Genomic DNA, 25,779 nt, shown 5'->3' on the forward strand with positions numbered 1-25,779 from the left:
AAAGGAGGTCAGGATAGGAGATCGGGAAAGGAGGTCAGGATAGGAGATCAGGATAGGAGGTCGGGATAGGAGGACGGCATAGGAGGACGTGATAGGAGGACGGGTTAGACGGACAGGATAGGAGGACAGGATAGGAGGTTTGGATAGGAGGTCGAGATAGGAGGTCGAGATAGGAGGTCGAGATAGGAGGTCGAGATAGGAGGACTGGAATGGAGGTCAGGATATGAGGATGGGATAGGAGGACGGGATAGGAGGTCAATTGACGCACGGACAGCCGCTCTACTCAGACGCCAAGGAACCAGGACTCACTCACCACTCCCGATTCCTCCATCCGATCCTTTCCATAGCTCTGGCAGTACATAATTTGGACATTATCCTCCCTCCCAAGCTCCCCTCTTGGGGCCCTCAGACCGGATTGTATCACGCACCTGTGGGATCCTGCCATCAGACCTTGTTGCTCCTGAATGACAATCATCCTCCACATCTAACCTTGTCAACCGGGCACATCTATGCAAAAGAATCTATTCTACTTATTCTACGTCAGAGTGGAGACTCCTCTCATCACATAAACAGGTGTCATCAAGCACCCGGACTTAAAATTGTCACCTGTACGTAGCTGTCCAGATCAGTGTGTCACTTTCAATATATCATCATATAAGTATATCTACTGTACATTTCTTCATTTACATGTGATGATGCATTGCTACCTTATGTGTGGTCTCTCATGACCCTATGTTTACAGTATTCTCTAACTATAATCCCTGATGAGCTATCTGTAGCCACACGGATTAGCGAAACGCGATGGTTTAATGCTATCCCCGTCAAATGCATACTTGTACCTCTAATTATGCAACACATATAACTGTGGGTCTGTAAAGTGAATACTACTATACACCCCTGGATACAACCCTCGGGTCTAGATATTGTACTGTATTTTACCACATGTTTGTCTATTCTTGTGTAGTACACTGTCCAATGGATCATATGGGCTAATGGCCATGCTCGACTGCCCCTTGGCGAAACAGTACTACTGTTTGATTGTCCCCTATGTAGCCTAGGGACACTAGGAGGTTCCAGTGTAGGCCCAAGTCATAAGGACAGGGGACCTGCAGTATCGCCAGGCAGGGCCATTAGATAGGGATATACCAGTCTTCCCCTGTTCATCCTTGATGCCATTTATACTATCTTTCTCTGTAAATGTAAATACTACTGGCCCGTACCAGTTGCTACACGAATTTAATGTTGTACTTTAATAAATATATTTACATATGAAATATGTTGTTCTTGATTTGTGCCAACAAGGATTAGGAAGGAGAATCCGGGCAACGCCGGGTACTCAGCTAGTCTATATATAAAACTCAATGGGGGAGATTTATCAAAACCTGTGCAGAGGAAAACTTGACCAGTTGCCCATAGCAACCAATCAGATCGCTTCTTTCATTTTAATGAAGGCCTGTGAAAAATTAAAATAGTAATCTGATTGGTTGCTATGGGCAACTTGGCAAGTTTTCCTCTGCACAGGTTTTGATAAATCTCCCCCCATGTGTGTATGTGTGTATGTTCCAGCATCACATCCAAATGGCTAAAGATATTAACATGAAACTTGACACACATGTTACAACAACAAATATAGGATAGGTAATTTAACCCTTACTAACCCCCATTTGCCAGGGTCGGGGTTTGTGTTTAAAGTCCCATACAAGTCTATGGGAAATATTTGTTACTGCATAACTTCCAAACAGCTGGAGATATTTTGATAATACTTGGTCACATGTTACTTATATGTCCACTTAAAATATAGGATAGTTAATTTAACCCTTAACTACCCCATTTGTGAGGGTCAGGGTTTTTGTTTAACCCCTTAAGGACGGCGGAAATCATTCAGCAGGCTTCCCGTGCAAATGCCTGGGGGGGTCCCCCCCCCCCCCATGTCGGCGCAAATGGCCGAGCAATTCAGATCGGCCATTTGCGGCAATACCGGGCTGATCAGGTCTCTGATGACCCAATGCCTGGAAAATAGGGATGATCAGAGCTGTCAGGGACAGTGTCAGTGATGCCACCCCCACCTATCCCCTGCCATTAGTCGTAATGACTACTTACCAATGGCAACAACAACCTACAAGTGTGGAGAACCACACAGCAAAATTGTGAATATACCCCAGTTAGAAATGACTTGTAACAAATTTAATCATGTATAAAAATAATTTTATTGTAATATATCTGTTTAAAAAAAAAAAAAAAAAAAAAAAATATTATATATATATATATATATATATATATATATATATATATATATAAACATGTATTTTTTAAACAGATATATTACAATAAAATTCTTTTTATACATGATTAAATTTGTTACAAGTCATTTCTAACTGGGGTATATTCACAATTTTGCTGTGTAGGTTGTTGTTTCAGTTGCTCTTTCAGTGAATAATTAAACCCCCCCCCCCCCCCCCCCTTATTTATGAATCATTCTACTTGAGCCCTTGAGGAAAGTTTTTTTCGGTTAAATACTTACCAATGGCAGTTGAAGGCGGGGGGTTACCATGGAAATGCCCCGCTCTTCTCACCCATGAATGTCAGGCAGAGCGGGGGGAGAAGATGGCGGCCGTTACCTGGGGACTTGCGGTGGTCCCCGCTGATCATCGGTGGCATCAGCGAATATTGGCGGCAGAGGTAAGGAGGTGACGGCTCTGAGCAGCAATGAAGGTAGCAGTAAAACGATCTTTACTGCTGCCTTCTAGGGATTGCCAAACTGCAACTCCCAGCAGCCAAAGGCTGTCTGGGCATGCTGGGAGTTGTAGTTTTGTAACATCTGTAGGGCCACAGTTTGGAGACCACTATACTAAGCTATAGACCTCCAGACCTTGCAAAACTACAACTCCCAGCATGCTGAGACTGTCCAGAAATGCTGGGAGATGTGGTACTGCAACATCTGAAGGGACAGATGTTACAGAACTACAATTCCCAGCATGCCTGGGCAGTCTGGGCATGCTTGGAGTTGTGGTTTTGCAACATCTGGAGTGCCACCATTTGGGCACCACTGCATAGTGATCTCCAAACTGTGCTCTTCAAGATTTTGCAAAACTACAACTCCCAGCATGCCAGTCGGCAGTCTGGGCATGCTGGGAGCTTTAGTTTTGAACAACTGGAGGCACACTGGTTGGGAAACATTGTCTGTTTCCTAACTCAGTGTTTCCCAACCAGTGTGCCTCCAGCTGTTGCTAAGCTATAACACCCAGCATGCACTGACAAACCATGCATGCTGGGAGTTGTAGTTTTGCAACAGCTGGAGGAACACTGGTTGGGAAACACTGAGTTAGGAAACAGACAATGTTTCCCAACCTAACTTAGTGTTTTGCAACCAATGTGCCTCCAGCTGTTGCATAACCACAACCCTCAGCATGCTCGGACAACCAAAGGGCATGCTGGGAGCTGTATTTTTTCAACAGCTGGAGGTTTGCCCCCCCCCCCCCCCTCCCATGTGAATGTACAGGGTACATTCACACGGGTGGGGGTTTACAGTTAGTCTCTCACTGCAAGTTAGAGATGCAGGAAATTTTCAGCTGCAGCTCAAACTCCCAGTGGGAAACTCGCTATAATCCCCCGGCAGTCTGAATGTACCCTAAAAACACTACACTACACTACACAAAATAAAGGGTAAAACACTACATATACACATACCCCAACACAGTTAACCCCCCCCTCCCCTTCCCCAATAAAAATGAGAAACCTCTGGTACGTCACAGTTTCTAAAACGCAGCCTCCAGCTGTTGCAAAACTGTCCATGCCATTGACTGTCCAGGCATACTGGGAGTTTTGCAACAGCTGTAGGCACCTTGTTTGAGAAATACTGCTGTAGGGTAATTTTGGTATCCGAGGCAAGTCTAACTCTTGCATCCGGGTCCGTCCCTATGCAAATATCTAATTTTGGCCTCAAATGCGCATGGCGCTCTCTCACTTCGGAGCCCTGTCGTATTTCAAGGCAACAGTATAGGGCCACATATGGGGTATTTCCGTACTCGGGAAAAATGGACCAACAAATTTTGGGGGGCTTTTTCTCCTTTTACCCCTTATGAAATGGTAAAGTTGGGGTCTACACCAGCCTGTTAGTGAAAAAAATATATATATATTTTACACTTACAGTACATGCTGGTGTTGGCCCATACTTTTCATTTTCACAAGAAGAAAAAGGAAAAAAAGCAATTTCTCCTGAGTACGGAAATACCCCATATGTGGGCGTAAAATGCTCTGCTGACACACAACAAGGCTCAGGAGTGAGAGCGCACTATGTACATTTGAGGCCTAAATTGGTGATTTGCACAGGGGTGGCTGATTTTACAGCGGTTCTGACATAAATGGAAAAAAAATACCCACATGTGACCCCATTTTGGAAACTACACCCCTCACGGAACGTAACAAGGGGTATAGTGAGCCTGAACACCCCACAGGTGTTTGATAATTTTTTGTTAAAGTTGGACGTGAAAATGAAAAATTTTATTTTCTTCTCTAAAATGCTGATGTATCCCAATTTTTTTCATTTTCACAAGGGGTAATAGGAAGAAAGCCCCCCAAAATTTGTAACCCCATTTTTTCTGGGTATATAAATACCCCATGTGTGGACGCAAAGTGCTCTTCTGGCTCAGTACAGGTCCCAGAACAGAAGGAGTGCAATTGGATTTTTGGAGATAGAATTTTGCTGGAATTGAAGTCAGGGGCCATGTACATTTACAAAACCCCCACATGTGACCCCTGAACAGCAGAAACCCCCCAACATGTGACCCCATTTTGGAAACTACACCCCTCATGGAATGTAATAAGGGGTACAGTGAACATTTAAATCCCACAGGTGTCTGACAGATTTTTGGAACAGTGATCTGTGAAAATGAAAAATTTTATTTTTCATTTGCACAGCCCACTGTTCCAAAGATCTGTCAAACGCTAGTGGGGTGTAAATGCTCACTGCTCCCCTTATTACATTCTGTGAGGGGTGTAGTTTCCAAAATGGGGTCACATGTGGGGGTTTCTGCTGTTCTGGCATCATGGGAGGTTTGTAAATGTACATGGCCCCCGACTTCAATTCCAGCAAAATTCTATCTCCAAGTCCAATGGCGCTCCTTCTGTTCTGAGACCTGTACTGAGCCAGAAGAGCACTTAACATCCACATATGGGGTGTTTTCTTAATCGGGAGAAATTGGGCTTCAAATTGTGGGGTCCAATTTCTCCTATTACACCATGTGAAAATGAAAAATTTGGAGTAACACCATCATTTTAGTGTTAAAAATAAAATTTTCCATTTTCACGTCCAACTTCAATGCAAAGTCGTCAAACACCTGTGAGGTTTTAAGGTTCACCATACCCCTTGTACCGTTCCTTGAAGGGTGCAGTTTCCAAAATAATATTCCATGTGGGAGGATTTTTGCTGTTCTGGAACCCTGGGGACTTTCTAAATGCAACATGCCCCCCAAAAACCATTTCAGCAAAATTCATTTTCAAAAAGCCAAATTTTGCTCCTTCTCTTCTGAGCACTGTAGTGCGCCAGCAGAGCACTTAACGTCCACATATGGAACATTTTCTTAATCAAGATAAATTGGGCTTCAAATTTTGGGGTCCATTTTCTCCTATTATCCCTTGTGAAAAATACAAATTTGGGGTAACACCATCATTTTAGTGTTAAAAATCTAATTTTCCATTTTCACATCCAACTTCAACGCAAAGTCGTCAAACACCTGTGGGGTGTTTAAAGCTCACTATACCCCTTGTTACATTCTTTGAGGGGTGTAGTTTCCAAAATGGTATGCCATGTGTTTTTTTTTTTTTTGCTGTTCTGGCACCATTGGGGCTTCCTAAATGCAACATGGTCCCCAAAAAAACATGACAGCAAAATTATTTTTCAAAAATCCTACAGTTGCTCTTTCCCTCTTGAGCCATATTGTGAGCTCACAGAGCACTTTATGTCAACATATGAGGTATTTACATACTAGAGAGAAATTGGGTTACAAATTTTGGGGGGGCTTTTTCTCCTTTTACCACTTTTAAAAATGAAAAAAACGGGGCTACAAGAACATGTTAGTGTAAAACAGGCAGATTTTGATTTTTCTCCTCCACTTTGCTTCAATTCTGTGAAACACCTAAAGGGTTAACACTAGGGATCGACCGATTATCGGTATGGCCGATATTATCAGCCGATAATCACAATTTGCGGCATTATCGGTATCGGCAATTACATTGCCGATAAGCCGATAATCCCCCGCCCCCCCCCCGCACCGCCCCGCCGCACCGCACCGCGAACGCCCCCCGACCCACCGCGTCGCACCACCCACCGTTGTGCTGGGCGGTATACCGGTATGGATTTTTGCCCATACCGCTATACTGGTCGGGCCCCTCCCCCACCCTATGAGTCAATAAAAAATTTTTTACTTACCCGTAATGGGGGTGGTCCGGGCCATCCATCCTTCCTGTAGTGTCCGCCGGCATTCCGGGTGGAGGGTGAACCGTTTTGGGCTGTCCTTCTCCGGGGGTCATCTTCTCCTCTCCGGGCAGGCTCCGGCCTAGTACGCTGCATAGACACCACTACGCCGTGACGTCAGGTGCGTTGCTGCGCACGGGCGTCACTGCGCAGCGGCGTCCATGCTGCGCTACTAGGCCGGAGCCTGCCCGGAGTGGAGAAGATGACCCCCGGAGAAGAAGGACAGCCTGGACCGGTTCACCCTCCACCAGGAATGCCGCCGGACACTACAGGAAGGAAAGATGGCCCGGACTACCCTGACAGGTAGGGGGAGAGAAGCGGGTGGTGGCGGCGGCGGCCTATGGCACCGCAAAAGCCACTGCAGTGCATTGATTTAAAGCGCCCGCTTTAAATCAATGATCTGCAGCGGTGTCACGGGGGGGATAAATAGCCGATAACTTAATACCGGAATATCGGTATAAGTTATCGGCTATCGGCCCTAACCTCCACCGATTATCGGTATCGGCCCTAAAAAAACGATATCGGTCGATCCCTAGTTAAGACCCTTTTTGAATATAATTTTGAAAATGTTGCGATCTTTAGTTTCTACAATGGGGTCATTTATAGGGTATTTCTAACAGAAAGGCCCCTCCAATCCAGTTCAAACTTAACTGGTCCCTGAAAAATTCAGTTTTTGAAATTTTCATGAAAATTATGAAAATTGCTGCTATACTTTGAAGCCCTCTAATGTCTTCAAAAAGTTAAAATAGGTAAATTTTATGATGCCAACATAAAGTAGACATATTGTATTTGCGAATCAATATAAAATGTATTTAAAATATCTATTTTCCTTAAAAGCAGAGAGTTTCAAATTTAGAAACTTTCAAAATTTTCATGAAATTTTGCGATTTTTCACCAAGAAAGGATGCAAGTAGCGACAAATATTTACTGCTATGTTAAAGTAGAATATGTCACGAAAAATCTATCTCTGAATCAGAATAATCAGTAAAAGCATCCCAGAGTTATTAAAGCATAAAGTAACAGTGGTCAGAATTGCAATGGTCCTTAAGGCGAAAAAGGGCTCAGTCCTTAAAGCGTACCTGTCCTATTGCAAAAAAAAAAAAGAAAAAAAGTTATATGTTACTCAGGACCCAATCCTGATGTGCATATACTTTTTATGTGTCTCGGACCTATATATCCAGAGATATAAGCATTTATCTGCTGGTGAGTTACTTTTTTATTGTGCAGGCTGGAGGGGGCGTGTCAGTCTGTCTCCCTCACAGGAGCAAGCCTGGGCAGTCAGCCAATCAGTACTCTCTACTCTGTAACCCTTTCCTCTCTGGTTTTATGCTGTGCCATGTGTCAGAGGAAGATACTTTGAGCTTGCCTGCAGTAATCAGAAGACATTATGGTGAATTCATAACAGGATAAAATTTATAAATATAAGAATAGATCTTTATAAAATTAGTGAAGAATTTTTTAGATAAAAGTACAGCATTTTTATGAATACATGTTCTACCTGTTTTATCTTCTCCTAGTAAAGCTGGATGCTAATCAGCATAGCTGTCACTATGTGTGTCATTCATCTATCACAGACTCCTGAATGTCTGATCAACTTCTTTGTCATTCAGGAGTCCGAGAAAGCTTTGACTATTTCTGCATGCTGGGAGTTGTAGGTTAGTAACAACTGAAGCTGCAATGTTTGTAAATAACTGTGTTAGAGCAGTGTTGCCTCCAGCTGTTGTAAAACTACAGCTCCAGCATGTCCACACATCCTATATCTGTAGTTTTGCATACACTCAATAGAAATCTCCTATACTGGATACCGGTATGCTTTACGGACGGTATCCAGTATGCTGTAAAATCTAGACTAGTCTGTCTGGCTAAAAGACAGGCGACCCCTAGTGGCGGCTATTTTGAGCTTGAATTTCAGGTGAAAATGTAAAAAGAAATGTAACAGGTGTATATTGTGAAATGTCATATTATAATGAGTCCTGCAATATATGAAAAGTTTTTAACAATGACAGTGCCTCTTTAAGGGGTTAAAGTCCCATGCAAATCAATGGGAAATGTATGTTCCCACATAACTTCCGTATGGCTGGAGATATTTCAATACCTGGTACACATATTACGGGTCAGGATAGGAGGACGGATATGAGGTTGGGATAGGAGGTCGAGAAAGGAGGTTGGGATAGGAGGTCCAGATAGGAGGACGGGATACGAGGTCAAGACAGGAGGTCGGGATAGGAGGTCGGGATAGGAGGTCGGGATAGAAGGACGGGATAGGAGGATGGGATAGGAGGACGGGATAGGTGGTTGGGATAGGAGATCGAGATATGACAACAATGAAGTCAAAACCTTCCTCTGTTGATTTTCCTCCACAACAAGGATTAGGAAGGAAAAACCAGGCAACGCCGGGTACTCAGCTAGTAAGTATATAAATGGCTCATACAAAAAATATGGGGAAAAACTGTTCCAGGTTAAAACCCCTCAAAGGATAAGGGGGCACTCCCTCTGTCTGGAGACAAAAAGTCTCCCCCCCCCCGTGATCTATAACTTATCCTCTATCAGTCAGATAGGGGAAAACTTATATTGCACTACAGTTCTCCTTTAACCCCTTAAGGACCAAGGGTGTACCTGTACACCGGTGGGAATTTCAGAACCGAGATGCCTGCTGAAATCATTGTCGGCGATCGTGTGACCCGATGACCCAGAATTAGAAGGTGATCGGTGGTGTATTATACAACGTCAATCACCTCCTGTCGGATCGTCCAACCAATAGAAGCTGGCAGAGGAGGGGTTAAAGTCCCCTTCTCTCAGCTCTGCTCGCCCACCGAGCTCATTCAGCGGGCAAAAAAATATTCCTCCCCCCCAACCCCCTAATAGGTCCTCAACTAGGGTTTCATGGCGCTGTGATTTGCCACCCTTTTTTTGGGGGGCCGCAGCTTTTTTTTCCATTTTATTATAACGGTGTGTGATTTGTAATCATACACCGTTATATATAGTATACACCAAGCACATACACTACACACTTCCCCGACCCCCCCCCCCCCGCACGCACACCCTCGCCCCCCAGCCACCGCCCCCCCCCCCCCACCACCACCGTAGAAAAAAGGCTTTTGGCTAGGCCCAATGAATGGTACACCGTTAATGAGGACATTTTGGGGCCTCGTGCTGCATATGAGCCTAGTCAAAAGGGCAGTACTGAAACGAGGGCATCCTCTATCAGACCCCGCTTTACAGTATGGCCATGGCGGTTCGAGGCCATTCAGAAATGCCTTAATTATGCTGATAATTGAGGCATGTCCCCCCCGAGGTTATCCCGCCTATGACTGCCTTTACAAAGTGAGGCCAGTCATAGATCACTTTAGGGCCAAATTTTGGGAGGCCTACGTACCCCTCAAGGAGCTCTTTGTAGATGAGTCTCTTATCAGTTTTAAGGGGAGAATAATCTTTTGCCAGTATATTCCCTCGAGGTTGGCGCGGCATGGTGTGAAACTCTACAAACTTTGCGAGAGTACCTCCGGGTACACTTGCAAGTTTAGAGTATATGAGAGACGGGATTCCCGTATTAAACCACCAGAATGTCCCCCCACTCTGGGTATTAGTGGGAAACTCGTTTGGGACCTTGTGCACCCATTGCTGGATAAGGGTTACCAAGTGTACATGGACAACTTTTATACCAGCATCCCTCTGTTCACATCCCTTGCCACCAGATCCACGTTCGCTTGTGGGACCGTGCGGAAGAACCAGGGAGGCCTCCCTCTAAATTTGATCCAGACAACTATGCCCAAGGGTGAGTCCCATGCCATTACCCATGAAAACCTGTTGCTGGTCAGGTGCAAGGATAAGAGGGATGTCCTTATGCTGACCACATTTCATGGTAACAGCAGCTCACCTGTCCCTGTGCGAGGTACCACAACAACGGTTCTCAAGCCTGATTGTATTTTGGGCTACAATCAGTATATGGGGGGAGTTGATCTTTTTGATCAAGTCCTCAAGCCATACATTGCCATGCGGAAAACACGGGTATGGTACAAAATAGTTGGTACTTGGTACACGTTGCCATGTACGACTCTTTTATACTGTCCCAGTACGCTGTCAACACAGGGACATTCCTCCCATTCCAAGAAGAAGTCCTAAGGGCCCTGATCTTTGGCAACCGGGAAAAAGCAGGCCGGAGTTCCCAAGTAACTGAAAATATAGGTGTCAAGATCGTCCCAGGCCAGCACTTTGCAGGTGAGATCCCCCACACTGGAAAGAAGGGATGATCCCAGAAAAAATGCAGAGTGTGTCACAGGAGGGGGATACGGAAGGACACCAACACTCAGTGCGACACTAGCCCCGATCATCCGGCCTCTGCATTAAAAACTGCTTCCAAAAACAGGTCATGGGTCATTGAATGACTATCATCGGGGACTTTTTTATGTCATCTCAAATGCGCAGCGCTCTCTTTCCACTTGTACGGTGTGCGAATTTGAGGCACATGGTTAGGGATGGCCACACACATCACATTCCCAGAATGATGATTCAGAGAATAGGGTTTGGGGTGGGCATATTTTTTAGTTTTGGCTATGCTCTGGGTCATCATTCTGGGAACATAACCTATTTTGTCATTTTATGGCCCACTGTACCCCACTTTAGTAACTTAGTGTACCCCATGTAACGTGTTCCTTAAGGGGGGGCACTGTTCTCGCTCGATAGAAGCTTAGTAAATGCTCAAGGCCCCTGACTGTGCTCCTGCTCTTCCGAGACCTGGTGTGCACCCGCAGAGCAGTTTACGTAAACATATGAGGTATGTCCTTACTCCAAAGAAATGTATTTACAAATTTACGGTGATATTTTCTCCTATTACTCCTATTGTGAAAATGAAAAATTTGGGGTAACACCAGCATTTTAGTGTTATAAAAATCAAATTTTTCCTTTTCACATCCCACTATAACGAACATTTATCAAAGACCTGTTGGGTGTTAAGGCTCACTGTACTGCTTATTAAGTTTCTTGAGGGGTGCAATTTCCAAAATAGTATGCCATGTGTTTTTTTTTTTCTTTTCTGGCACCATAGGGGCTTCCTAAATGCGACATGCCCCCCAAAAACCATTTCAGCAAAATTTGCTTTCCAAGAGCCAAATGTGACTCCTTCTCTTCTGAGCATTGTAGTGTGCCCTCTGTGCACTTGACATCCACACATGGGGTATTTCCATACTCAGAAGAGATCGGGTTACAATTTTTTATTTTTTTTTTGGGGGGGGGGGCATTTTCTCCTATTACCCCTTGTAAAAAATTTAAATTTGGGGGAAAACCAGTATTTTTGTGAAAAAATACACATCCAACTTTAACGAAAAGTTGTCAAACACCCGTGGGGTGTTAAGGCTCAATGTACCCCTTGTTACATTCCTTGAGGGGTGTAGTTTCCAAAATAGTATGCCATGTGTTTTTTTTTTTTTTTTTGCTGTTCTGGCACCATAGAGGCTTCCTAAATGTGACATGCTCCCCAAAAACCATTTCAGAAAAACTCACTCTCCAAAATTTAATTGTCGCTCCTTCCCTTCTGAGCCCTCTTCTGCACTCGCAGAACACTTTACATACGCATATGAGGTATTTCCTTACTCGAGAGAAATTGGGTTTTAAATTTTGGGGGGATTTCTCTCCTTTTACCCCTTGTGAAAATTAAAAAACTGGGTCTACAAGAACATGCGAGTGTAAAAAATGAAAATTTTAAATTTTCTCCTTCACTTTCCTGCTATTCCTGTGAAACACCTAAAGGGTTAACACACTTACTGAATGTCATTTTGAATACTTTCAGGGGTGCAGTTTTTATAATGGGGTACTTTGTGGGGTATATCTAATACGAAGGCCCTTCAAATCCACTTCAAAACCGAACTGGTCCCTGAAAAATTCAGATTTAGAAAAATTTGTGAAAAATTGGAAAATTGCTGCTGAACTTTGAAGCCCTCTGATGTCTTCCAAAAGTAAAAACATGCCAACTTTATGATGCAAACATAAAGTAGACATATCGTATATGTGAATCAATATATATTATTTATTTGATATGTCTATTTTCCTTACAAGCAGAGTGCTTCAAAGTTAGAAAAATGCAACATTTTCTAATTTTTCACCAAGAAATGATGCAAGTATCTGTGAAAATGTACCACTATGTTAAAGTAGAATATGTCACAAAAAAAAAAAAAAAAACAATCTCAGAATCAAATTAATAAGTAAAAGCATTCCAGAGTTATTGATGCTTAAGTTGACAGTGGTCAGATGTGCAAAAAATGCTCTGGTCCTTAACCTGTTAAGGACCAAGGACGTACTGGTACGTCCTGAGTCCTTTCCCTTTCTATAACGAGGGGTCACGGCGTGTCGGGCCCGGCCTCTAACAACAGCCGGGACCCATGGCTAATAGTGCGCAGCACTGATCACGATGCCGCACGCTACTAACCCTTTAGACGCGGCATTCAAAGTTAAATGCTGTGTCTAAAGTGAAAGTAAATCACTGCCGGTTAGCTCAAGGGGCTGATTGGGATTGTCCGCGGCGAAATCGCGGCATCCCGAACAGCTCTGGGACACGGGGAGGGTCTCCTACCTTGCCTCCTGGTGTCCGATCGCCGAATGACTGCTCAGTGCCTGAGATCCAGGCATGAGCAGTCAAGCAGCAGAATCATCGATCAATGGTTTCCTATGAGAAACCATTCATCAATGTAAAAGATCAGTGTGTCCAGTCTTATAGCCCCCTATGGGAGCTATAACACTGCAAAAAAGAAAAAAAAGAGAAAAAAAAGTGAATAAAGATCATTTAACCCCTCCCCTAATAAAAGTTTGAAACACCCCCCTTTCCCTATTAAAAAAAAAAACAGTGTAAATGAAAATAAATATAAACATATGTGGTATCGACGCGTGCGTAAATGTCCGAATTATAAAAATATATAATTAATTAAGCTGCACGATCAATGGCGTACACGCAAAAAAAGATCAATAAGTCTGATCAATACAAAAAGATACCGCTAAAAACTTCAGATCACGGCGCAAAAAATTAGCCCTCATACCGCCCCATATGCAGAAAAAAAAAAAAGTTATAGGGGTCAGAAGATGACAATTTTAAACTTATAAATTTTCCTGTATGTAGTTATGATTTTTTTCAGAAGTACGACAAAATCAAACCTATAAAAGTAGGGTATCATTTTAATTGTATGGACCTACAGAAGAAAATGTGTCATCCTTACTGAAAAATGTATGGCGTAGAAACAGAAGACCCCAAAAGTTACAAAATTGCATTTATTTTTTCAATTTTGTCTCACAATGATTTTTTTTCCGTTTTTTTGGGTAAAATGACTGATGTCATTATAAAGTAGAATTGGTGGCGCAAAAAAAATAAACCTTCATATGGATTTTTAGGTGCAAAATTGAAAGAGTTATGATTTTTTAAAGGTAAGGAGGAAAAAATGAAAGTGCAAAAACGGAAAAACCTCTGGTCCTTAACCCCTTAAGGACCCAGGATGTCCTGTGACGTCCTGGCACCCTGGGCTTTAAGGACCCAGGATGTCCTGTGACGTCCTGGCATATTCTGGTCCCTGCTGCGCGCCGGGCAGAGATCGGAACCGGATGCCTGCTAAAATCCTTCAGCAGGCATCCAGGGCAAACGCAGAGGGGGGGGCCATGTAGGCCCCCCATGTCGGCGATCATCGCAAATCGCGAGGGAAATCGCTCCTGCGATCTGCTGCGATACCGAGCTGATCGGGTCTCTGGGACCCGACCGCCCGGTAATTTTGCATGATCCCGGTTGTCACAGACAGCCAGGACCATGCTGAAGTATAGGAGCCTGCCACCTCCTCCTATCCCCTGCGATCCATCGGTTAGCTAACCGACCAATCGCAAGGGGGGGGGGGGGGTTGGCGGTTACTTCCTCCCGCCCTGCCCAGCCCCTTGAAGTCCGGAGAGGACGAGAGGAAGACCGGAGGACGCGGCGGGGGATGGGGGTGTGCTGGGGCCCGGCCCCGGTACTTACCTCATCCCTGAAGACCCGGATCCCAGCGGCGGAGACGGCGGCGATGGCGACAGGTGAGTTGATCTTCGGCGGCGTCGAGGGACCTTTTCAGCAGCCCAGACCGCCGTAAAGCGATCTGGACTGCTCCATCTGGTCCCCTTACACTACAACTCCCAGCATGCCCAGACAGCCCTTGGCGTCTGGGTATGCTGGGAGTTGCAGTTTTGCAACATCTGGAGGTCCACAGTTTGGAGACCACTGTGCCCTTCCAGATGTTGCAAAACTACACATCCTCAGCATGCCTTTACTGTCCAGGCATGCTGGGAGTTGTAGTTCTGTAACATCTGGCCCAGCATGCCTGGACAGTTTTGGCATACTGGGAGTTGTAGTTTTGCCACATCTGGAAGGGCACAGATTGGGAACCACTGTATAAGTGGCCTGCAAACTGTAGTCCTCCAGATGTTGCAAAACTACAACTCCAAGCATGCTGGGAGTTGTAGTTCGGCAACATCTGGCTCTAAAGATGTTGCCGAACTACTACTTCCAGCATGCCTGAGAATGTTTGGGAGTTGTGGTTTTGCAACAACTGGAGGCACACTGGTTGGGAAACATTGTCTGTTTCCTAACTCAGTGTTTCCCAACCCGTGTGCCTCCAGCTGTTGCAAAACTATAACGACCAGCATGCACTGATAGGCTGTGCATGCTGGGAGTTGTAGTTTTGCCACAGCAGGAGGTTCCCCCCCCCCCCCCCCCCGTGAATGTACAGGGTACATTCACATGGGCAGGGGGTTTACAGTGAGTATCAGATTGAGAGTTTGCGATGCAGCAAATTTTGCGCGGTAGCTCAAACTCGCAGCGGGAAACTGGCTGTAATCCCCCTCCCGTGTGACTGTACCCTAAAAACACTACACTAACACAAAATAAAATAAAAAGTAAAAAACAGTACATATACACATAACCCTACACAGCCCCCCTCCCCAATAAAAATTAAAAACGTCTGGTACGCCACTGTTTCCAAAATGGAGCCTCCAGCTGTTGCAAAACAACAGCTCCCAGTATTGCCGGACAGCCGTTGACTGTCCAAGCATGCTGGGAGTTTTGCAACAGCTGGAGGCACCCTGTTTGGGAATCACTGGCATAGAATACCCCTATGTCCACCCCTATGCAAATCCCTAATTCAGGCCTCAAATGCGTATGGCTCTCTCTCACTTCGGAGCCCTGTCGTATTTCAAGGCAACAGCTTAGGGCCACATATGGAGTATCGCCGTACTCGGGAGAAATTGCCTAACAAATTTTGGGGGGCTTTTTCTCCTTTCACCCCTTGTGAAAAGGTGAAGTTGGGGTCTACACAAGCATGTTAGTGTAAAAAAATAATTTTTTTACACTAACATGCTGGTGTTGCCCTATACTTTTCATTTTGACAAGAGGTAAAAGGGAAAAAAGCCCCCCAAAATTTGTAATGCAATTTCTCCCGACTACGGAGATACCCCATATGTGGGGGCAAAGTGCTCTGGGGGCGCACAACAAGGCCCAGAAGGGAAAGTGCACCATTTACATTTGAGGTGATTTTCACAGGGGTGGCTGATTGTTACAGCGGTTTTGACAAACGCAAAAAAAACAAACCCCACATGTGACCCCATTTCGGAAACTACACCCCTCACGGAATATAATGAGGGGTGCAGTGAGAATTTACCCCTCACTGGTGTCTGACAGATCTTTGGAACTGTGGGCTGTGCAAATAAAAAATTTTGTACAGCCCACTGTTCCAAAGTTCTGACAGACACCAGTGGGGGGTAAATGCTCACTGTGCCCCTTGTTACATTCCTCAAGGGGTCTAGTTTCCAAAATGGTATTCCATGTGGGGGTTATTTTGCTGTCCTGGCACCATAGGGGCTTCCTAAATGCGACATGCCCCCCGAGCAAAATTTGCTCTCAAAAAGCCAAATATGACTCCTTCTCTTCTGAGCATTGTAGTTCGCCCGTAGTGCACTTCAGGTACACTTATGGGGTACCTCCATACTCAATAGATGGGGTTACAAATTTTGGGGGGTATTTTCTGCTATTAACCCTTGCAAAAATGGGAAATTTGGGGGGGAAACACACATTTTAGTGAAAACATTTTTTTTTTAATGTATGCAAAAGTCGTGAAACCCCTGTGGGGTATTAAGGCTCACTTTATTCCTTGTTACGTTCCTCAAGGGGTCTAGTTTCCAAAATGGTAGGCCATGTGGGTATTTTTTCTGACCTGGCACCATAGGGGCTTCCTAAATGCGACATGCCCCTGAGCAAAATTTGCTTTCAAAAACCCAATACGGCTCCCTCTCTTCTGAGCATTGTAGTTCGCACGTAGTGCACTTCAGGTCAACTTATGGGGTACCTCCATACTCAGAAGAGATGGGGTTACAAATTTGGGGGGTATTTTCTGCTATTAACCCTTGCAAAAATGTGAAATTTAGGGGGAAACACACATTTTATTTATTTTTTATTTATTTATTTTTTTACATATGCAAAAGTCGTGAAACACCTGTGGGGTATAAAGGCTCAATTAATTCCTTGTTACGTTCCTCAAGGGGTCTAGTTTGCAAAATGGTATGCCATGTGTTTTTTTTTGTTTGCTGTTCTGGCCCCATAGGGGCTTCTTAAATGCAACATGCCACCGAAAAACCATTTCAGAAAAACGTACTCTCCAAAATCCCCTTGTAGCTCCTTCCCTTCTGAGCCCTCTACTGCGCCCGCCGAACAATTTACATAGACATATGAGGTATGTGCTTACTCGAGATAAATTGGGCTACAAATATAAGTATACATTTTCTCCTTTTACCCCTTGTAAAAATTCAAAAATTGGGTCTACAACATGCAAGTGTAAAAAATGAAGATTGTGAATTTTCTCCTTCACTTTGCTGCTATTCCTGTGAAACACCTAAAGGGTTAAAACACTTACTGAATGTAATTTTGAATACTTTGTGGGGTGCAGTTTTTATAATGGGGTCATTTGTGGGGTATTTCTAAGATGAAGACCCTTCAAATCCACTTCAAACTTGAACTGGTCCCTGAAAAATTGTGAGCTTGAAGATTTTGTGGAAAATTGCTGCTGAACTTTGAAGCCCTCTGGTGTCTTCCAAAAGTAAAAACACATCAATTTTATGATGGAAACATAAAGTAGACATATTGTATGTGTGAATTTAAAATTTTGGGGGGGAATATCCATTTTCCTTACAAGCAGAGAGCTTCAAAGTTGTAAAAATGCTACATTTTCCACCAAAATAAAGTAGAATATGTCACGAAAAAACAATCTTGGAATCAGAATGATAACTAAAAGCATTCCAGAGTTATTAATGTTTAAAGTGACCGTGGTCAGATGTGCAAAAAATGGCCGGGTCCTAAGGTGTAAAATGTCTGGGTCCTTAAAAGGTTAAGGGTTTAAAGGGGTACTCCAGTGGAAAACTTTTTTTCAATCAACTGATGCCAGAAAGTTAAACAGATTTGTATATTACATCTATTAAAAAAATCTTAATCCTTCCAGTAGTTATTAGCTGCTGAATATTACAGAGGAAATTCTTTTCTTTTTGGAACACAGTGCTCTCTGCTGACATCATGACCACATCTCTGTCCATTTTAGGAACTGTCCAGAGCAGCATATGTTTTCTATGGGGATTTTCTCCTACTCTAGATAGTTCTTAAAATGGACAGAGATGTCAGCAGAGAGCACTGTGGTCAGGATGTCGTCAGAGAGCTCTGTGTTCCAAAATTTAAATAATTTTCTCTGTAGTATTCAGCAGCAGTACTGGAAGGATTAGGATTTTTTAATAGAAGTAACTTACAAATCTGTTTAACTTTCTGACACCAGTTGATTAAAAAAAAAAGTTTTCCACCGGAGTACCCCTTTAGGGTGAAAATGGGCTTGGTCCTTAACCCCTTGGGAACGGAGCCCATTATAACCCTAAGGACGGGAGCATTTTTTGCAATTCTGACCACTGTCACTTTAAGCATTAATAACTCTGGGATGCTTTTACTTTTCATTCTGATTCCGAGATAGTTTTTTCATGACATATTATTCTTCATGTTAGTGGTAAATTTTTTCGATACTTGCATGATTTCTTGGTGAAAAATTCCAAAATTTTATGAAAACATTTAAAAAATTTTCACAACATTTTCAAAATCTGCATTTTTCAGGGACCAGTTCAGTTTTGAAGTGGATTTGAAGGTCCTTCATATTAGAAATACCCCATAATTGACCCCATTATAAAAACTGCACCCCTCAAGGTATTCAAAATGACATTCAGAAAGTTTGTTAACCCTTTAGGTGTTTCACAGGAATAGCAGCAAAGTGAAGGAGAAAATTCAAAATCTTCATTTTTTACACTTCTACACTGTTCTTGTAGACACAGTTTTTGAATTTTTACAAGGTGTAATAGAAGAAAAATCCCCCCCAAAATTTGTAACCTGTAATTTCTCTCGAGTAAGAAAATACCTCATATGTGTATGTCAAGTGTTCGGCGGGTGCAGTAGAGGGCTCAGAAGGATTTTGGAAAGTGAATTTTTCTGAAATGGTTTTTGGGGGGCATGTCGCATTTAGGAAGCCCCTATGGTGCCAGAACAGCACAAAAAAGCACATGGCATACTATTTTGGAAACTACACCCCTCAAGGAACGTAACAAGGGGTACAGTGAGCCTTAACACCCCAGGGGGGATAAACGAACTTTCGTTAAAATGGGACGTGAAAATAAAAAATTTGATTTTTAACACTAAAATGCGGGTGTTACCCCAAACTTTTCATTTTCACAAGGAGTAATCGGAGAAAACGCCCCACAAAATTTGTAACCCCTTTTCTCTTGAGTAAGGAAATTCCTCATATGTGGATGTGAAATTATCTGCGGGTGCACTAGAGTGCTATGGAGCAACATTGGGCTTTTGGAGAGCGAATTTTGCTGACATTTTTTGGGGGCATATCACATTTAGGAAGCCCCAATGATGCCAGAACAGTAAAAAAAAAATAAAAAACACAAAAACACATGGCATACTATTTTGGAAACTACACCCCTCACATAATTTGATAAGGGGTGCAGTGAGCATTTACACCCCACTGGCATTTGACAGATCTTTGGAACAGTGGGCTGTGCAAATGAAAAATTACATTTTTCATTTTTACGGACAACTGTTCAAAAAATCTGTCAGACACCTGTGGAACATAAATGCTCACTGTACCCCTTGTTACATTTCGTGAGGGGTGTAGTTTCCAAAATGGGGTCACATGTGGAGGGGGTCCACTGTTTTGGCACCATGGGGTCTTTGCAAACACACATTGCCTTCAATTCCAGCAAAATTCTCTCTCAAAAAGCCCAATGGTGCCCCTTCTCTTCTGAGCATTGTAGTTCTCCCACAGAGCACTTAACATCCACATATGGGGTATTTATATACTCAGAAGAAATGGGGTTACAAATTTTGGGGGGCTTTTTTCCTATTACCCCTTGTGAAAATGGAAAATTTGGGGTACCGCCAGCAATTCAGGGAAATACATTTTTTTTTTCATGTCCAACTTTAATGAAAATTTGTCAAAGACCTGAAGGATGTTAAGGCTCACTATACCCCTTGTTACATTCTGTGAGGGGTGTAGTTTCCAAAATGGGGTCATATGTGGGTGATTTTTTTTTTTTTGCGTTTATGTCAGAAACACTGTAACGATCAGCCACCCCTGTGCAAATCACCAATTTAGGCCTCAAATGTACATGGCGCTCTCTCACTCCTGAGCCATGTAGTTCGTCCGCAGAGCATTTTACGTACACATATGGGGTATTTCTGTACTCAGAAGAAATTGAGTATGGGGCAACACCAGCATGTTAGTGTAAAATTTACATTTTTTTTACACTAAAATGCTGGTGTAGCCCCCAACTTTAACTTTTCATAAGGGGTAAAAATGAGAAAAAGCCCCCCAAAATTTGTGACGCAAATGAGGAAATACCCCATATGTGACCCTAAACTGTTGCCTTGAAATACGACAGGGCTCTGAAGTGAGAGAGTGCCATGTGCATTTGAGGCCTAAATAAGGAATTTGCAATAGAGGCAGACCCGGTTACCTACAGTAAAACCCACAGCAGTGTTTCCCAAACAGGGTGCCTCCAGCTGTTGCAAGACTCCCAGCATGCCAGGACAGTCTATGGCTGTCCAGCAACACTGGAAGTTGTGGTTTTGCAACAGAGGGAGGCTCCGTTTCGGAAACACTGCAGTATGAGACGTTTTTCATTTTTATTAGGGGGGGAGACGTGTAAGGGGGTGTATATGTAGTGGTCTACTTTTTATTATTTGTTAGTGTAGTGTAGTGTTTTTAGGATACATTCACACAGGCGGGGGTTCACAGTAAGTTTTCCGCTGGGAGTTTGAGCTGTGGCGGAAAATCTGCCGCAGCTCAAAGTCGTAGAAGGAAACCCACTGTAAACCTGCACGTGTGAATGTGAGTGGGCGCCCCAAACCTTCAGTTGTGGCAAAATGACAACTCCCAGAATGCACTGACAGACGGTACATGCTGGGAGTTGTAGTTTTACAACAGCTGTAAGCACACTGGTGGGGAACCACTGAGTTAGAAAACAAACTCTAGCTCAGTGATTCCAACCCGTGTGCCTCCAGCTGTTGCAAAACTACAACTCCCAGCATGTACGGTCTGTCAGTGCATTCTGGGAGTTGTAGTTTTGCAACAGCTTGAGGCACACGGGTTTGAATCACTGAGTTAGGAAACAGACTCTAGCTCAGTGTTTCCCAACCAGTGTGCCTACAGCTGTTGTAGAACTACAATTCCCAGCATGGTCAGACAGTCAGGGATGCTGGGCGGGTAGTTCTGCAGTATCTGGCCCTTCAGATGTTGCAGAACTACAACTCCCAGCATGCCTGGACAGTCTGGGCATGCTAGGAGTTTTGGTTATGCAACAACTGGGGAAGAACAGTTTGGAGACCGCTAAGTAGTGGTCTCCAAACTGTAGTCCTCCAGATGTTGCAAAACTACAACTCCAAGCATGCCCAGACTGTCCAGGCATGCTGGAAGTTGTAGTTCTGCAACATATGAGGGGCCAGATATTGCAGAACTACATGCCCAGCATACCTGACTGTCTGGCCATGCTGGGAATTGTACTTTTGCAACATCTGGAGGGCTACAGTTTGGAGACCACCGTACAGTGGTCTCCAAACTGTGCCACTTCAGATGCTGCAAAACTACAGTCAGTGCATGCTGAAAGTTGTAGTTTTGCAACATCTGGAGGACCACAGTTTAAAGACCACTACACAGTGGTCTCCAAACTGTGACCCTCCAGATGTTGCAAAACTCAACTCCCAGCATGCCCAGACAGCCTTTGGCTGTCTGGGCATGCTGGGAGTTGTAGTTTTGCAGCTTTTAGAAGGCCACAGAGAGATCACTTACCATAATCCTTACTGCAGCCTTCTTCATGCGCACTTTCCGGCTGCTCCTCCTGAGTCGATGCCACCGCCGCTGGTCCAGGATGCCTTCGCCGGTCCGGGTAAGCCGGGCTATGCTCTCCCCTCGCCGCCCGTTTTCCCCCCGCTCTGCCCCGACTTCGATCGGTGGGCAGAGCGGGGGAAATTAACTCTAACCCCCCCCCCCCCCCGCTCCCCTCCTGCCATTGGTCCTCAGCCTGATCGACCAATGGCAGGGGATAGGAGGGGGTGGCAACACTGCCATCTCGCTCCTATCCTTTAGGATGGTCGGAGCTGTCTCTGACAGCTCCGATCATTCTTATTTTCTGGGTGATCGGGTCACCAGTGATTTGCCGTGATTGCCGACATGGGGGGTCTCAGAACCCCCCTAGGCATTGCCACGGGATGCCTGCTGATAGATATCAGCAGTCATCTCGGTCCGATCACCGCCCAGCGAGCATCGGTGATTGGAAATGCGGAGGGCGTACAGGTATGTCCTCCGTGACAGGACGCGAGGGCGTATGCATATGCCCTCCGTCCCCAAGAAGTTAAGGGGTTAATGCTTATGAAGAAATATAAAATCCCATCCCCTACCCTTCATCCACCCACACCTCTTCTCTTCAATTCCTTGGTTGAACTTGATGAATATATGTATTTTTTCAAAAGCACTAACTATGTAACCATGTAACGTTAATACTGGTATTGATTTTGCTTGGAAGGAATTTTGCCCTCTAGTATGGGGCAATTAGCACCGGCCTCATGAGGGTGTTTTGCCTTCAACTCAGTAGGGACACAATAGGGATATTGGATACCCTAGGGGTAGGTGGTACTGTGTCCTGGATGACATACATTCTGGCTTTGATCCTTGATATTCTCTCTTTCCCATTCTTTATTCTTGATTCATGTATTTAATTGTACATTTAACTCTGGAACATTGCTATCTGTAACCATTTCAGCCTTGTGCTGTCTCCTTGTCTAACATATGTACATCCATTACCAATACTGCTCTTCATCTGTATCTGTTTTTATTCTCCTTGCCATTCTCTCAATTTTTATATATGTTTGTCATTTTATTATGAAGACCAATAAAGCTTTTTCATTTTTGTAATTAGTGAATGGTGTTCTGTTTGTTGGTGATTAATGCTTCTACGTGATATTTATTTCGGTGCGGCTATGTTTTTAACTATGTTTTTATGTTTATATGTTCTTATGGGATTATATTTATAAATTGATTGTAGTACTTGTTTATTTTGTGTTCATGGTTTTTGTAGGTGATTATCTTACAGTCCTTATAGCTGCTGTACAGCTGTCAGTAAACTGCTTGTAATAGACCAGAGGAGCTACTCAAGCAGGAAGGTGATCCTTATTATCATACAAAATGAAATAGAATATCGAAAAAGAAAATTATTTACAAGCATATATACAAACATATACAGACATGAAGCTAAATGTTCTGAATGTTTTTATTAAAATTATTACCTGTATGTACAGATATTCAAATGCAGCAGGGTCTGAATGGAGAATATCAGCTGGATCTTTGGGATAGAAGCTGACTCTAAATAAACATCTCATGCCTTGATAGTGAGTTCGATGGACAACCTAGGAAGATCAAATGCACAATAACACATCACTTTATATGGTCACGCTGGAAAAATAGTACAACTGAATATAAGAAACCTTGTAATAAATGTTATCATATAAAATGCCTCTTTCTCCCCACTCATCAGTCACACAAAAAAAAAAACTCAAGTCTATTTTGTGTTTGCAAATCTGTAGAGAGGGAGAGTAGGCATGGAGCTGGAGAGAGGTAGAGGCAGATAGAGAGACTGTGGAGAGCATATTACAGTTTATAGTGAACATTAGATCTCAGCCCAGTGCTTAATTCATAGGTTAGACTGCTGAAATGTTATCTATAATGTCTTCCATGCTGCTGCTACTTCTGGTGGTTTGCTATAAAGACATAGAAAAGCAGGTCCCCCTCCTCTGTGAATCTAGAGTATAGGAGTCATCACAGACTTTAGGTTCCACACACTTAGTCAGGGATAATTGAAAATGAGAAATAAAGCCTGCAGAGCAATAATACCATATGCCAAGTTTTATAATGGCCAGAAGTAGTGGTACTCCTCATGCACACACAGACTTGACATCTAATCCTAAAATCTGGATACCACTGCAGCAGGTTCTTTCTCTCTTATCCCTGCTTACTACCCTTAACATTAACTGAGATCAAGGCCCAGAAGGCCTAAACATCGGCAATATTGTGGATCTTAATGTAGAAGTCTGCTTATAATATTTTTGTCCTCAGGAACACAGGAACACTTGAAATTTAAATGGGCACTGTCATTAAAACTTTTTTTTTTTATATTTCATTCCTTATATGAAATAAAAAAATATTCCTAATTTACTGTTTAAAAAAAAAAAAAAAAACATATTACGTTTTCTATGAGTTTTCATGATTTAAAAAAACCTGCCGCAAGGGGTCTCCCTTCTTGTCCAGACCATTCTCACAGCGAAATTGTTAATTGAGAGAAATTGGAAGTCTTACATAATCCCTACTTTCACAAACATAAAAGATATGGGCCTGGATTTACTATTGTAAACCTGACATGTTTTGTCAGATTGTGCGCCAGAAATTCTGTCTGCTCCAGAATGTGCACCAGAATTTGTGCTAGAATTGAAAAACACCTGACTAACTCTCCATTTTACTGAGAAAACCGAAAATGGGGTGTGACCTGCATGAAAAGTGGGTGTGGTTGCTGAAAAGGGGGCGTGTGCCCGACATTTTCACAAAAACCCAATTTATTTACTAAGGTCTCAACAGAAAATATAGTGGATTTGAGCTGAGGAAAACCTGACAGAGCATGTGTAAATAAAGGAAAATGTAGGGAAAAGTGCAAAATGTAGGCAAACCTACAAAAATTGGAATAAGGAAAAGGAGTAGCCTACACCTCAAGGACAGTATCGAATAGATAATAAAATTGGTAAATTAATTGGCCGAGACCGTGCTTCAAATATTAAAAAATTAATACGTTTATTTATATATATCTCTATCTATATCTATCTATCTATATATATACACTAGATAAAAAGAATTCTCCTCACAGGGCCCTTGTGAGAGGAATATTACATATATATTAGTGAGACATAATGAAATAATACAATTTAATAAAATTGAATAAAAATAAATTTTAAAATAAAATATTAATGCAGTGTGACTGATAGTCAGGCAATTCTATTAAACTGATGCTCCGGTATGCAGCGATGAAAGTCCAGCAATGTATTGTATTGACAAATATAGTAAATGTCCAGAATAGTATCCAGTGTGTGTACAAATTTGTTCACTATAGAATATATGTGAAACTATATTACCAGATGTGCTGTGTCCCTCTGGATAGCGATGTGCTGTGCTGACCTGTGGGCGCTTGCATGCGCCGGAGCGGCTGGTTCAGACGGCACTGAACCAGGTGTTTGCCGTGCTGTAGCTGCGGGAGTCTGGAGATGGTTTCTGTTAGGCTCCCTCGTGGAGATGGCGTCTGACGTATGTGGTCAGCGAGAAACACAGGTGATGGATACAGCTAAAGGTGGAACACAGGATCTCAGGATCAGCCGGTGTCATGGGCAACAGGATACAAATGAAGGCAGCAAATGAATCGCAGATAAATCACAGGAATAGTGGGTAAAACCAGTGGCAACTGGTTATAGACGGCTTTTTTGGAACAATGCTGGATTTGGCTTGGAGTCGATGTTAGACAGTTTGTCGCTAAACGTCCATATGAATAAAAGGTAGAAGTCACACTGCATTTGGCTAAACGCGTTTCGGGGTACTGTATACAAAGTATTCAACCCCTTCCTCTTAGAGTTTGAGAGAAAATCATTAACAAACTGTGGCAATGGATCACAGGATTATGTCACAGGATTATGTTGC

The 25,779-nt window shown here is 43.3% G+C and overlaps 1 protein-coding gene across 5 annotated transcripts in view; it reads right to left on the reverse strand.

Moving 5' to 3' along the window:
* The window catches only part of FRMPD3 (FERM and PDZ domain containing 3), a 445,976-nt gene that overhangs the window by 221,923 nt on the left and 198,274 nt on the right, over positions 1–25,779 (reverse strand). For all 5 annotated transcript variants that reach the window (XM_056539303.1, XM_056539306.1, XM_056539304.1 and 2 more), the window contains one exon: positions 23,334–23,453. In XM_056539303.1, coding sequence (XP_056395278.1) covers positions 23,334–23,453 — 120 coding nt within the window. The remainder of the gene's footprint in view (positions 1–23,333; positions 23,454–25,779) is intronic.

The sequence above is a fragment of the Hyla sarda genome, chromosome 9 (assembly GCF_029499605.1).
Source record: "Hyla sarda isolate aHylSar1 chromosome 9, aHylSar1.hap1, whole genome shotgun sequence".
In the NCBI taxonomy this organism is placed as follows: domain Eukaryota; kingdom Metazoa; phylum Chordata; class Amphibia; order Anura; family Hylidae; genus Hyla; species Hyla sarda.